Source organism: Anopheles bellator, chromosome 1 (assembly GCF_943735745.2).
Source record: "Anopheles bellator chromosome 1, idAnoBellAS_SP24_06.2, whole genome shotgun sequence".
NCBI classification, from domain to species: Eukaryota; Metazoa; Arthropoda; class Insecta; order Diptera; family Culicidae; genus Anopheles; species Anopheles bellator.
In genome coordinates, this window is record NC_071285.1 from 22506564 (window position 1) to 22519340 (window position 12777).

Genomic DNA, 12777 nt, shown 5'->3' on the forward strand with positions numbered 1-12777 from the left:
ATTAGTAGAGCAGCCGCCAGGAAAGGAATAAAAAAAAAAGTTACATAAGGTTAGATAATCGTTTGTAAATAGAAGCAACAAAGGGGCAAAGTTGGACACGTTTGTCCAATCGAGAAAAAAACGAGAACATTAAGCCGAAGAACGTGCTTCACACTGCGGATGCTCCGGTTACGAGCGGGTGAATTAAACGAAAAGACACGTAAAAATCAAACATTAGATTGCTTGCATTCGAACCGAATCAAACGCGTACATCCTACATGTATTTTAAACTAAACTCTCTGTTTTACTCACATTCGAAACATGTACTTTGCCTTAAAACTATGACGAAACGAACGAACAGTTGGTAGCGAATGTAAGTAAACCGGTTGATTACTGACCTACGGACTCGAAGCACATTTGCCAAATCCTTCATTAACGATATTGGACATAATGATTGATTCACGGAAGACAGACATATTGATCGAATTTGTTTTCAATAAAAACTTACTCTAGCAAGACTTTCTTCTTTTCTACATAATCGAAAGTTCGTTGGGTTGATCATTGTTTGCAGGTTGGCAGAGCTTACAAGCGTTGGGTTTTGATTGGGCAGAACCGTTTTCTACTGAACCGTAAAGTGAACTTTGGAATTTTGCGAAAATAAAGTTCATGTTCAGAATCCATCATTGATGGTTGTTTTGTAGCTAATGCTAAGATACCGAGACGCTTTCGTTTTTTCAGTACAGGACGTTCGATACCACGTCAACACTGATTTTGCCCTCAAAATACTTACCTTGTTTACTTTGCGTCCAAGTGAATTTTCATCAATTTGATAGTTACCTATCAAAATTAACCCTTCGAAACCTTTCTTCCAGGTTATCATAATTCATTTACCGAGGTAGCGCCACTTGAAATCAATCGCAGAAAACGATTCTCTAGATTCCTGTGAAGTCTGATGACAGAGGTTAAGCTTTGATGGAAAATATACGCCAGCCCACCGATGGCGGTTCGCTGATATCATCGGAGCGGGGCAGGTCAAGCACTGCAAGATTACCCACCCCGTCACACTGCAGTGCGGTGTCAAAATCGTTGATAAGCCAAGTTAAAAGTGTTTCAGTTCCCTATTTGACGGAAATTGACAATCAACATACACAGAATTTGCACACCGCCCACCGACCCGGCAGCAGAACAAACGTAAGCGGGGATTACACGCCCGGCGGCATGTAATCAAGGGTAATTTGTTGCTTTATGTCGGGAGGTGGTTGAGGAACCGAACGCCGGAAAGGGGTACCCACTCCCGCTCTGGCCGCAAACTTAAAGAATAGCTGTTTGCCCACGGCCATCGCTCGGCTGATTGTTCATTAGCGTGGAGGGTGTACGCAGGCAGGGGGAGGAAGAGTCCTTAAAAAACGAAGTCACATTCGGATCGGCCACAAACACTTAGCGCTCTGATTGATCCGTGATGCGGTCCTGGCGTGTACATGATAGGGGACGCCCGACCCGAGGACGAAAGTCAAGCGCGTTATGAGAGATGTCGACTATTGTCTGGATTACTCTCTCGTCATCTCGATCTCGGCGGGAGGCTAATTAGATAATTTGTTGTTATTTTTGTGGGGGCCCATTGCCGGCGAGAGTCCCGGCGGGCGTTTATCGTCAAATCAGGCCGAATCCGGAAAGCCGTCGGGCCATCCCATTCATCAACGTGCGTACTCGGTAATTGATGGCGATGATTTATTTGTCACTAAGAGTCTGTAATCAACACTACCATTTACAAAATGTATACACGGCGTTTGTCTCGCGCCCGTTGCGATCGATGGCGGCATGTGGCCACCGAGACTACATGGGACAGCCGTGGGCGTAGCTCACGTTGCGAAAGATGGCCGCTGCTGCGGCCGCGGACGTCAGGAAATTGCACGGATTCGAGGCGACGAACGCCGACGAGACGGACAGGGCCGACTGGGGCGGGCAGCACTGCAGCGCGGAGGTCCCCACGCCGGAGTCGGACTGCTGCTGGTGCTGGATACCGGCACCGGTCGCCGCGCTGATGATGTCCTTCTCCAGCGACGCCTGGTGCCGGAGTTGCTCCAAGCGGAGCTGATTTTGGCGCTTCCATTTGGTCCTGTGTTGGGATTGGAATTCCAATTTAGGGGAATAGTTGGAAGCTGTCTAGCTTCTTACGGTTACTCGTGGCGATACCGACTTACCGGCGATTCTGATACCATGTTTTTACCTGTGTTTCGGACAGATTCAACGCATCGGCCACATCGCTACGGTCTGCCACCGACAAGTACTTCTGACACCTGCGGGATGGGATTGCCGAAAAGAGGTGCTGTTTAACAGTTTGATAACGGTTCCTGTTTCTTGCAGTATGTTTAAAAGACGCACTGATTATGATAATACGTTGCCGATCGCAAACACTTGAATCCGCCAGTTAAATGTCGCTTTCGGGATGCCATTTTCAGGCTGTAACATAGAAAATAATAAATCCAAATTTGTCCCAAACCCCATTGGTAAGGTTGAAAAGTGACTTGAGCGTGAATGTGGAATGCACAACAGAAACCTGTGCATGCATAAACATCATTTTGCATAAATAATTCGTTCTGAGAATGCTTGCCGCGATTCATCATAAATTCAGCATATTAATTGGATGAAGGTGAAAGGTATTATTAATCCGGTGCCCCGAATGAAATGGAACAGCCACTTCAGCAGCGAGTTTAAAGTTGGTTCAAAACAATTTGAAAAACACCAAGAACAACATCAAGAACCTAGACCTATTAAAACGATTTACGACGTCAAACATCATTTTAATAACAAAACAAAATCCGGGATTCATCGGAAAATATGTATTCTTTTCGCAGATGCCCATCTCACAGTATTCCTTTGTGAAGCGACTAAAGAGAAGGCGACTGCTTAATCAATAAAAGCAATAAATAATGGTAAGCTGGTGTGATGGTAATTTGATTTGTGTGTTCCCATAAATATAAACCAAGCGGAATCATAGTGAAACTCTACATTACCTAAACTTTCGCTCCAAATACGCCAGCTGGGCATGTGTGAAGGCCGTCCGGCGGCGTCTGGGTTTGCGACCGTTTTTGATGATTAATCCTGTGTGAAGGTTTGAAGTGGCGGGACCCAATAAATTACTTGCGCCGCACACCTGTCGGAGTGATTCGTGCAACGTTTCGGGCGGAACATCGATGCCGGGGTCGTCCATGTAAGGTTGGTACGCTCTCATTACGCTGGAGTCCGGCGAGGACCGATCTTCGATATCGATGTCACTGTTCTCTTCATCCTCCGATTCGGACGTAATAAGGCGAATCGTGGGGTCTGTAAAAGAAAACGAAACTTCAAAAAGTTTCCCGACAGCTGGTCAAAAAAGGTAAATCACTGGGACGAGCTAGAAGATAAATTCTGTTTGGTTTGGTTTAAACACGGTATGTTAAGTGCATATTGCCTACATTTAGGCGCTATTAGATTTTAAGTATAAATTTATATTTTTATCCAAACTATAAATGTGTACGCAAAGTGATTTTTTTTGCTTGGTAAACGTCATAGAATTTGATGCACAACCGCCTGAAGCTGAATATTTAAAGCTAACTGTTCTCTAACTATTTTCCAAGATCACTTCCCATGAAAACCTGGGCGGTTCTACCGGCGCACTTATTCTGGGTATATCAAAGATTTCGGAAAACCATTAATTGCCCTTCAATAACGAGCAGCACTTTTGGAGTACACAGCGTGGCAGCGGCATTATAACGATTCGCGGATCATCTAACTCTCCGGAGTGCTCGAAGCAGTGCTTCTATGGGCACAAGAGCCCCGAAGATGTTCGTTACTATTGCGCGCAATGGAAGAGGAGCACGTGGCACGAACCAATTTGTCTCCCACACACACGCATACACCCACAAGGAAGGACTTTATCTCTTTCCCATTCTATGGTTCTACTTGTGCTTGAACCCATTTTCGTTTCCCAGCTCTATTCTATTCGGCTACGTGTTATATCCTGCACACAGCTTTTCTCCATACGGTTCAGATCCACTGGCGGGAGGTTACCACTAAAAGTAGCACTTCCGATCGGATCGGAAATTGGCAAAATCGGTTGTTGATACGATAATCCTCGGATCACGGAAGTCACGGAAGGAATACCTGATTTGTCGAATCCCTCAGTCGTCCCCAGAATCTGAAGTACCAACACGCTCCTTCGTGGTGCTGCTGAGAGCAGAACAATGGGCTAGTCTTAATAACGGGGCGACTGGAAGGAACAGACAGTAAACATGTCCATGTGTGTGCTTGTGTGCCAGGACAAGTGTCGGGGATAGTCTTTACGATTCACGAAAGTCACGAATGGAAGGACCTCAATAAACCCGTCCATTATCTTCTTTTTTCGATTGTACTTGAACAGATCTTCTGGCACAACCGTACGCCGGCATTCGGGGGAAGCGATGTCTACTTCTTCACCGCTAATGAGACCCCCCGTTGGCGGTTGGTTCCTTGCGAAAGTGAAGAAAAAAAAATATCCGTTTCAAACGGTACAGGGCGAGGGCATGTTCACCTCATTATATTCGATATAGTACGCTTTATCGGCAATACGTGTTAAATTGTATGTCCTGAGTGAGTTATTTAAACTTTTGTACCCCATTCAGTCAGTCTGGTAGAACAAAAAACTGTTAATTTATATACAGGCACGGAGCACCACTTAGCCCCGCGGAGAGTCCTTGCACCGGTGCATGGCGTCAGTGAAACTATGAGTCCCCAGATTCTGCGCCCGTCCGTCCCGTGCGCTTTGGCGTAAATGAAGCCCCATTAAAACGCGCGCCAGCATCGAGCAGGAGCCCAGCAATGCAATTCTCGTTGCTTTCTGTGTGACGCTGAAAGCTGTCAGTTCCGAGATGTTTTAATCAGACTTTAAGATGTTTTTTTTAAATTTTAATCATCAACTTTTTAACATCACAACCGGGAAAAGGCCCTCGGCACTCCGGTTGGCTGTAATTTGAAAGTGTGTGCTTTTTGTCCGACCGAACCGTACAGCACACGCGTACTTAAGGACTAAGGAGGACACAACTAAGCGTGAGTTTGCATCCCTGTTGACCTTAGCAGGTGGTGGTGAAGGGTGTCTGCCATCAGACTAAAAAGTTCCGACGGACGATGTTGACTGTGACACTCTCGGAATCATCTTCATTATTTAGATTTTTGGAGTGAACATAAGGCAGAACTCAAAGTGTGCACGAATGTTCACAGGTAACCTTTTGTGTGTTGAATGTTTGATAAATGTTTTCATGTTCAAACATGTGTCAAACATGTGCGAAGAGAGAAACGGTACGATTTAAAAAAAACATTGATAACATTGATCAAAATCATATTTATGATATTATGAGATAAAAACGGAGAACAGGATAAAAAGAAGAAGAAAAATTACACCTAAGCCTACACCTTACTTCTTCCAAAATATAACGGGATGGTTTAGTAAGAACAGCAAAGTTTCTTAAATCAGCATTTATCGGTAGGTTTGTGGGGTTTTAAAATAATTAGATCATTTACTTTCCAAACAACGAACCTATTAAATGAAATACAACATTTTGTGTGCAGCTGTGAGTTATGAAATACTGAATTGTTGTCCGAAAAATATAATTACTTATGGATTTTGTTATGGAAAAACAATTTATAAACGAACAATGAAATGCCAAATGAATTCGTATCAGTTCTTCAATTAATTCATTCTTATATCAAATCGACTTCAAAGCCATTTTGTTATTAATGCTTCAACATAAAAAGCAAGTTAATGATTTTCCGCTTAAGCTCGAATTATTATGCATCTGATTAGTGTTCAACAAACAGGTGGTCGACAGTTCTTGCTATCCTTTCTCATGTTTGATGCATGTGGAATTTTAATTACCAAACCATTTTTCTATTGAAGACACTTAAAGAAACCATTTGTGTTGAAATAGATCTAAGTGTAGAAATGTTTTAAAAATACTGTCTACTATCCTGGGTGAATCATATATGATAACAAAGTTAATTCCTTGTTAAGTTTTATTTTAGTTTTAATTTTGATATGCATTGAACAAAATTAACAAAATAATCATTAACCTTGGCCCAGAATAAGAGCATAAGAGAACTAAGAAACGAAGGAGTGGTTTTCTTTGCTATTTCTTTGGACTGCCTAATACGAGTATTTTACAACAGGGCTCAGTATCGTCACAAAAATAACGTTAATTGCACAACGGTTTAAGTTATATTTCAACGACAATTGGCTACCGATTTCTTAAGATACAACCCCTTTCGAACTGAGCTGTTGGAAATAAACCCGATTGGCGCACAGTCGCAAACATCACAGTTTTAACATGCAACCACCTACGATGTTGCGATGGCTCAATAACATTCAAATAAAACAGACAAATAAAGAAAATATAACAATCCAAATCGGAGCACCTTGTTCATTCGGTATTTAGCTCCAGCCAAATGTGTGCCACGTGTTTTGAAACATGGATTGAATTGCATTCCCTTAGACAAACATGCTTCGGTAGAGGGCTAGTCCAACCTGAACCGGTATCGATTATCCTGATCACTTTTGAACAAACTTAGGTGGTTTTCTTCAACTATTACTCAACGGGATCGTAAGTGAACGGCTATTGATGGACGAAAGTGATAGTGCTCCTGTTTAAACCCAATTAGAGCCCTATTTAAATGATAAATTATAACTACAGGATCAAGCTAAAAAGTTTTGTTTTGAACAGTTTCGAACAATGAATATCCCAATTGCTAGACACAAGGTCAAATGCTAGACCCCAATGTCACATATTTTTTCATTTTTCAACAATTATTCATTCATAATGTTTGCCAATATGGTATAGTTTTAGTTGTTTTCCATTTTTTTTCTTCAAAACTATTAAAACACACACTATTTCTACACTCTCACTCAAATCTCTTTGCGGAGATAAACCTCCAAAGAACAATTTATGCTTAACTCGGCAAAACTTTACCAGTGTCGCGGCCGTTGATCAAATCACCCAGTATGTCCCGTATGAGAAACGATTTGCTGGAATCCATGTTTAACACAATAGCTGAGCCCTTAGCCTGGTCGGTTACTAGAAGTAAAGCAGACTTCCGCGTTTGCTTTTCTCGCCATTCACACTAAATATTGCACCACTTGACTGTAAGTGTGATTTCTTATGTTGCCCAAAGTAGAACATGTTGCGTTTAGTTTTCTGTTTTAATTTGCGCGCAAATTTAAATATCGGATTCCGTTCACAGGGCCCACGTTCACATTAATCCTTTAATCGTTCCTAAATATTCTCGACACTAAACTCGTCCAGTCTCGCGTGTGTGCGACGAAAGCATTTATGTTACTAAGTGAATGTTGAACCGTGATCACCGGCCGTTTTGCGCGTGCCACATAGTCCGCACTGATACCACCCTTCCGAAAACACGCCCCTTTGGGTGGTGTGGGTGGTCACGCTGCAATCAGAGTCTCTAGGATCCTGCATTAAATACACGCTCTTCCTTGGCCCAGGACGAGCCACATCCATTGAGTAGACAAGGAGGCAACACGTATGGCAGAAAGAGCCAAGCAGAATGAAGAAATATTTATGCAAACGACGTAGAAATGGCGAGAGCAACCTAGTCAGATAAATAAAGATTGCAAATTAAGGATAAATATGGGGATTCGGGGACCTGGCGCCACAGGCACATAAGTACGCAGATTTGGAATGTAAAACAGATTTACAGACTTTGGGAACAGATTTGGTCCGGCATAAGCGGCCTCAATTCGCTTTCAAACAGCTTGTAGATAGATGCTGAAACCTTACACAAAATGATCTCACTGTCCATGTAATCGTTTGCCAAGCTCTAAAAGAAGCTGTAAGTTTGGACCAGATTGAACGGAACGGACAGCGGCCGTTAAAATTTTACACAGAAACCATGCTTGTAATAAATACATGGTTAGTGGAAAAGTATAATCTTAAAACAGCATTGAAAGAACTGAAACACTCGTGTTTCGAATACCTTACAGTATTGTCGGGAACGCAAACAGACTCTCGGGAACGGAAAAAATAGTTTATTGTTGGTTAAAATTTCAATTTAATAAATACGGCCCGGTCCGTTCTTCTAAGATTAAAAAAAAAACCATTTAATTTAGCATAATTCAACGTAGATATGTATTGTAGAATGTAATGAAATTAACCAATAATTGCCAAACAGAAATAAACTCAACAATCAACGTTTTATGTATCAATAGGTTCGGATTTGGAGCAATCGTCTTTGGCAGCATGATATACATTTCAAAAATAATGTAGAAGACATAAAATTTAGTAGAAACATAATTTGCAAAAACAATTCGTATGTAATATGACACAATACGTACTCTTTGGGAATAAATCTAGTAATTGTGAGGTAAATTCAAAGAGCTTGCTTGCATTGAATCTTACGAAGAAAACAGAAAACATCAAAACTTATGCGCAAACATTAAGTAAGAAGGTCCTGTTCATGTTCGAGTAAATGTTGCGATAATTCGCTCCGGAGAAAGCGTAGGGAGTAGGTAAATAACTTGACCAATTAAGACAAAAATTTTACAAAATGAAGAATTAAGATACCATTTTCACAAGAGGAGGTTTCTTTTTTGTATATGGCAAACAACAGGTCAGAATAATCCAAACCAGCCGTAAGCGAATGAGCCTCTTAACGGATTTTATTGTTGAGTAGTCACCAGATGGTCGTTAAAATTATTCGAACCAATGAATCTGATACGCTTAACGCTTAAAGTCGCCTTGAATTGGTCTTGGCACACGTACCTTAGCAAACCTTGTCAGACTTATACCTCTGGATCTTCTTCCTTCCGGAATTTATCGTCGGCCGGACCTTTTTGTGCCCATTTCAGTCCGCAAATAGTTATCGTATTTATCAAACGCAATTAAAAATAGAATTTTCTTTCGCCACTACATAGTGCAACAAAAGGTAGTATTCGCGCAACGTACTCCCCGAAAAAGTGCATACAACCTTACAAAGCCACCCCTTTCACAGGGAAAAAGAAGGCGTGGTAAATTGTTGCGATGCGCCTGCGCCCATTGTGCCACAAGCAATAGAGACCTTTGTCAGCACTCGAAACAGAAACCCGCGGAAGCGATAGTCAGTATTGAATTCTGTCCTAGACCTCGCAACACTCAGTAGACATTTGAAACCATCAATTACACCTTACAATATTACAATTCCCTTTTAGATGAGTTAAAAGGCAAACGTTTTCGAAAAATCTCAAGTCGAAATTTCGCATTCTTCGGAAAAGCTTCTGATGACGAGCATTTCTAAGCACGTGATTTCGATTTTATAATTTTCCAGAGACTTTGATAGTGTTTATCATCTTTCAGAATAATAAAGCGTTTAGATTGGTTGAGTTCAGTACCGGTATTCACATTTTTGTTTTGCTTATTATTAGTGGCTTATTATCTATCGAAAACACAAAAAAAATTATTAATAAAATTGATAATTTTATCGCAACATTTGGGGTGTTTGTTTCTGAAAGTGTTAACGGCAAAGAAGACATAATGTACAGTGTTGTATTGCAAACCATTCACGGGTAGTATTTTATATTTTAGTTATGCTTGGATTGATATTTTATTTAATTAAAGGTTCTGAAAATTTTGGTAGGAATCTTCAACAGGATCCACTGTGGCAATAACGACTTTGTGAGTACCTTGGGCATTTTCAAGCGCCAGTAAAGTGTCAAATATCACAGCTGTCATTGCTTCTGTCGGGCCATGCTTTGTTTACGTTCCGTTTGGCAACATTTTCAAGAGACGAACAAAACGTAGGCCGTTGATCGGGGCGCGGAATTTTGTTTCTTAAAAAATAGATGTTGGATTATTGCGATGTCATCGGATCAAAGGTGATTGCTCCTACTCGTTAAATTTCGTATTTAAATAACACTAATACGTGTATCGGTACAGGTTGGGAAACTGTGAGGCATGCAATGTAAACCCGGCGAAGTACACCTGTCCCCGCTGTGAGGTTAAAACATGTGGAGTGCAGTGCCTCAACATTCACAAACGTGAACTCAAATGCAATGGCATAAGGGATCGTACGAAGTACATTCCGTTGATAAAAATGACAAAAACGGAATTGATGAATGATTATTGCTTTTTGGAGGAGTGTACGCGCTTTGTCGAGGATCGAAAACGGGACAGCAACAAACGTTTTACGCGTTACAACAAAGTGCTGCCCACTCCATTGTTCCGTCTGCGCAAAGCTGCCCAGGAGCGGGGTACCACCTTGAGGTTTTTGTTGCAGAACTTTACCAAGCATCAAAAGAATTCCAGTCAACTGGACTTTCGCAGCTCCGTCATCTTCTGGCGCGTGGAATGGTGTTTCCCGGACGGAACCGGTGCACACGTGTTCGTCGACGAACGGGTCAGCGAAAACTGCAAGCTATATGAGGCGGTCAGCAAGTATTTACAAACAGGCAACGATACCAACGTTCCTGAGTCTGCAACGCTCACCTATTACCAAGCGTGCGGCATAAATGGAGTGCGGTTGCTATTGAAAGCAGAAGGAATTAAACAGTGTAGGAATCGATTCTTCCCACTGGATGTTAACAGCACCATTCGTGAATGCCTGGCTGGCAAAACGGTCGTGGAATATCCTACTATTTACGTTGTATTCAAAGATCGGCTGAATGAATTCAATGTGGTCGACAGCGATGACGATGTGGAAAGCGAAATGCGGCAGTACCAAAATTATATAAATCAAACATACGTATCTACGAGAACGGAACCGATGAGGAACATCTCTACCGAGATGATCGAGAACAAACTAGATAACATGGGAATAGACAAAGGCACGCTACAAAACGATAGCAAAACTCGGGAACAAAGTGGACAACCATCGAAGCTAAACTACCTATTCAGTAATGAAAGTGCGGTAAATTGTTCTTCCTCCGACACAGAAGATGGTGAATTGACAGAGGAAGAAGTTGAAATGGTTTCCCCGAAGCGTACTCGAATGCTGGATGTAGAAACTTCTGCACATGGAAACTAAATCAGAAACTGTTAATTTGCAGCAACTGTTTGCAACGATGAACTGAAACTATGGGCTAGACCTATGCTTGTACGAAAAAGGCCGTTTCACTTTGGTTATTTCAAGTTGTATGATGAAAAAGTTAATGTTTAGATGAAATGAAATATGGAAGAAATAAACCGATGAACTACTTTATTTTGCAATCACTCCGCCTTATTAAATACTGATTGCAATTACTGGACCAAATGCTGTCTTCTGTCACCATGCCAAACGAACTATGTAACCGGAAAATTTTCGACCGACTGCATGATCATAAACCGTTACGTATTGTCTGTTAAAACTATCTTAAGATTATAATAATCACAGCAACGTTTCCAAGTTGTAGACAAATATATTGCGTAAAAAGTCAAACAAGGAAGTACGGTAGTACGTGCTGCAATCAGTTTTCCATCAAAACACTTACACTAAAAATATTGGTAAAAAAGCAATTTTGTTTTGTTCTCATTGGGCCTAGTCTAAGACAAAGTAGTTCCCTGTTTTTACTGTGTGTCAGCTGATTTGTAAGGAAAAGAAGGAAATAAACTCAAACTAGTAACAGTTCCGAAATGTGTGCCAAAGATTGACGATCTGCCTGTTCTGAATCCACTGTAAGTGTAGAGTGATGATATTCCTTCATGTGAAAGCGTATTAAATAACCCAAAAATAAAGAACAAACACAATCAACACGATACTAGCGACGGCTCCTTTTACGTAGAGTGATTTCCGGTTCAAGTAAGTGGCATCCTTCTTATACTTTTGCGATAGCATTGACAGATTTTGCGTTTTCGTGTCCAACTCCGATAGCACCGTGCCTCGTTGTAGAACGTCGTCGATGTTTTGAACCTACAGAGAAGGAACAAAGCGAATCAGCTAGCTGTGATAAGATGATGAGATGATTATCAGCCAGCGGTCCACGCACCATTATTCTCTGCACGTCCTGTAGTTGGGTGTTGATCGTGTTGATGTTTCTCCTCCGGTCGGTGAGCGACTTTTTGGCCTTCTGAATGTAAATATCGAACTCGATGAACGCGTATGGTCGCGTTACCGAGTTTACCCTGCGACCGTAGTTGTTGTTGAATTCTTGAGCGATGTCTTCTAGGTAGTTGAATGCATTTCGTTTGGAGAATAACTTATCACACATGACCAAGTAACACACATCATTCTCAATTAGGTAACTAAAAAGAGAATTAAGACGACGTGTTTACCAAACCCTTGGCTTCCTCCAGCGTATAAAATAACGAAACTGAGCTAAAAGGACGGGATAAATACTCACTGGAATAGGTATGGACCCGTTTCTATGCTACATCGGCTGGGCGAATTGTGGCTCAGCTTGCGGAATAGCATCTTGGCTTGGTTCTGGTACTCCAGCACGCTTCTCCCGGACTAGAAAAAGTAGAGTCCAACGGTCACTGAAACTGCAAACTCTTAATTTATACTTAATCCCGCGGTATACGATACCTGTTCATCTTCCTGCATCGTCCCAACCAAAGGAAGACCATCGACGACCCGAGCTATCATCGTCATAAGGGCCATTTTTGTGTTTCCGTGACTTCGTTTCACTTAGAATAGAGCTAAACACCACGGCCGAAAATTCCGACTCTGTACACCTAATTTAAGTAATGGAAATCAACACGTCATGTACACAAATGCCTAGCGTAGAGCGAGCAAACGAAAATACGATTTCACCCAGCCATGAATCTCACACGTCATCTGCGGCGCGATTGTCTTCTAGCTATCTTGCTTTGAGTTTGTTTTCTCGTT

At 41.7% G+C, this 12777-nt stretch overlaps 3 protein-coding genes across 3 annotated transcripts; 1 reads left to right on the forward strand and 2 right to left on the reverse strand.

The window, feature by feature from the left end:
• Positions 1–1812: 1812 nt before the first annotated feature.
• LOC131206333 (barH-like 2 homeobox protein) lies at positions 1813–7194 on the reverse strand. The gene is made up of 4 exons (XM_058198854.1): positions 6957–7194; positions 2994–3303; positions 2181–2276; positions 1813–2095 (listed from the first exon to the last, which is right to left on the reverse strand). Exons 1-4 carry the CDS (start codon positions 7021–7023, stop codon positions 1813–1815), a joined length of 756 nt encoding a protein of 251 aa, XP_058054837.1. The 5' UTR covers positions 7024–7194.
• Positions 7195–9723: 2529 nt separating this feature from the next.
• LOC131206331 (box C/D snoRNA protein 1) lies at positions 9724–11753 on the forward strand. Its single transcript, XM_058198850.1, has 2 exons — positions 9724–9850; positions 9912–11753. Exons 1-2 carry the CDS (start codon positions 9834–9836, stop codon positions 10996–10998), a joined length of 1104 nt encoding a protein of 367 aa, XP_058054833.1. The 5' UTR covers positions 9724–9833; the 3' UTR covers positions 10999–11753.
• On the reverse strand, positions 11148–12709 carry LOC131206334 (vesicle-trafficking protein SEC22b). The gene is made up of 4 exons (XM_058198855.1): positions 12475–12709; positions 12290–12399; positions 11936–12191; positions 11148–11859 (listed from the first exon to the last, which is right to left on the reverse strand). Exons 1-4 carry the CDS (start codon positions 12547–12549, stop codon positions 11665–11667), a joined length of 636 nt encoding a protein of 211 aa, XP_058054838.1. The 5' UTR covers positions 12550–12709; the 3' UTR covers positions 11148–11664.
• Between the last annotated feature and the right edge of the window lie 68 nt (positions 12710–12777).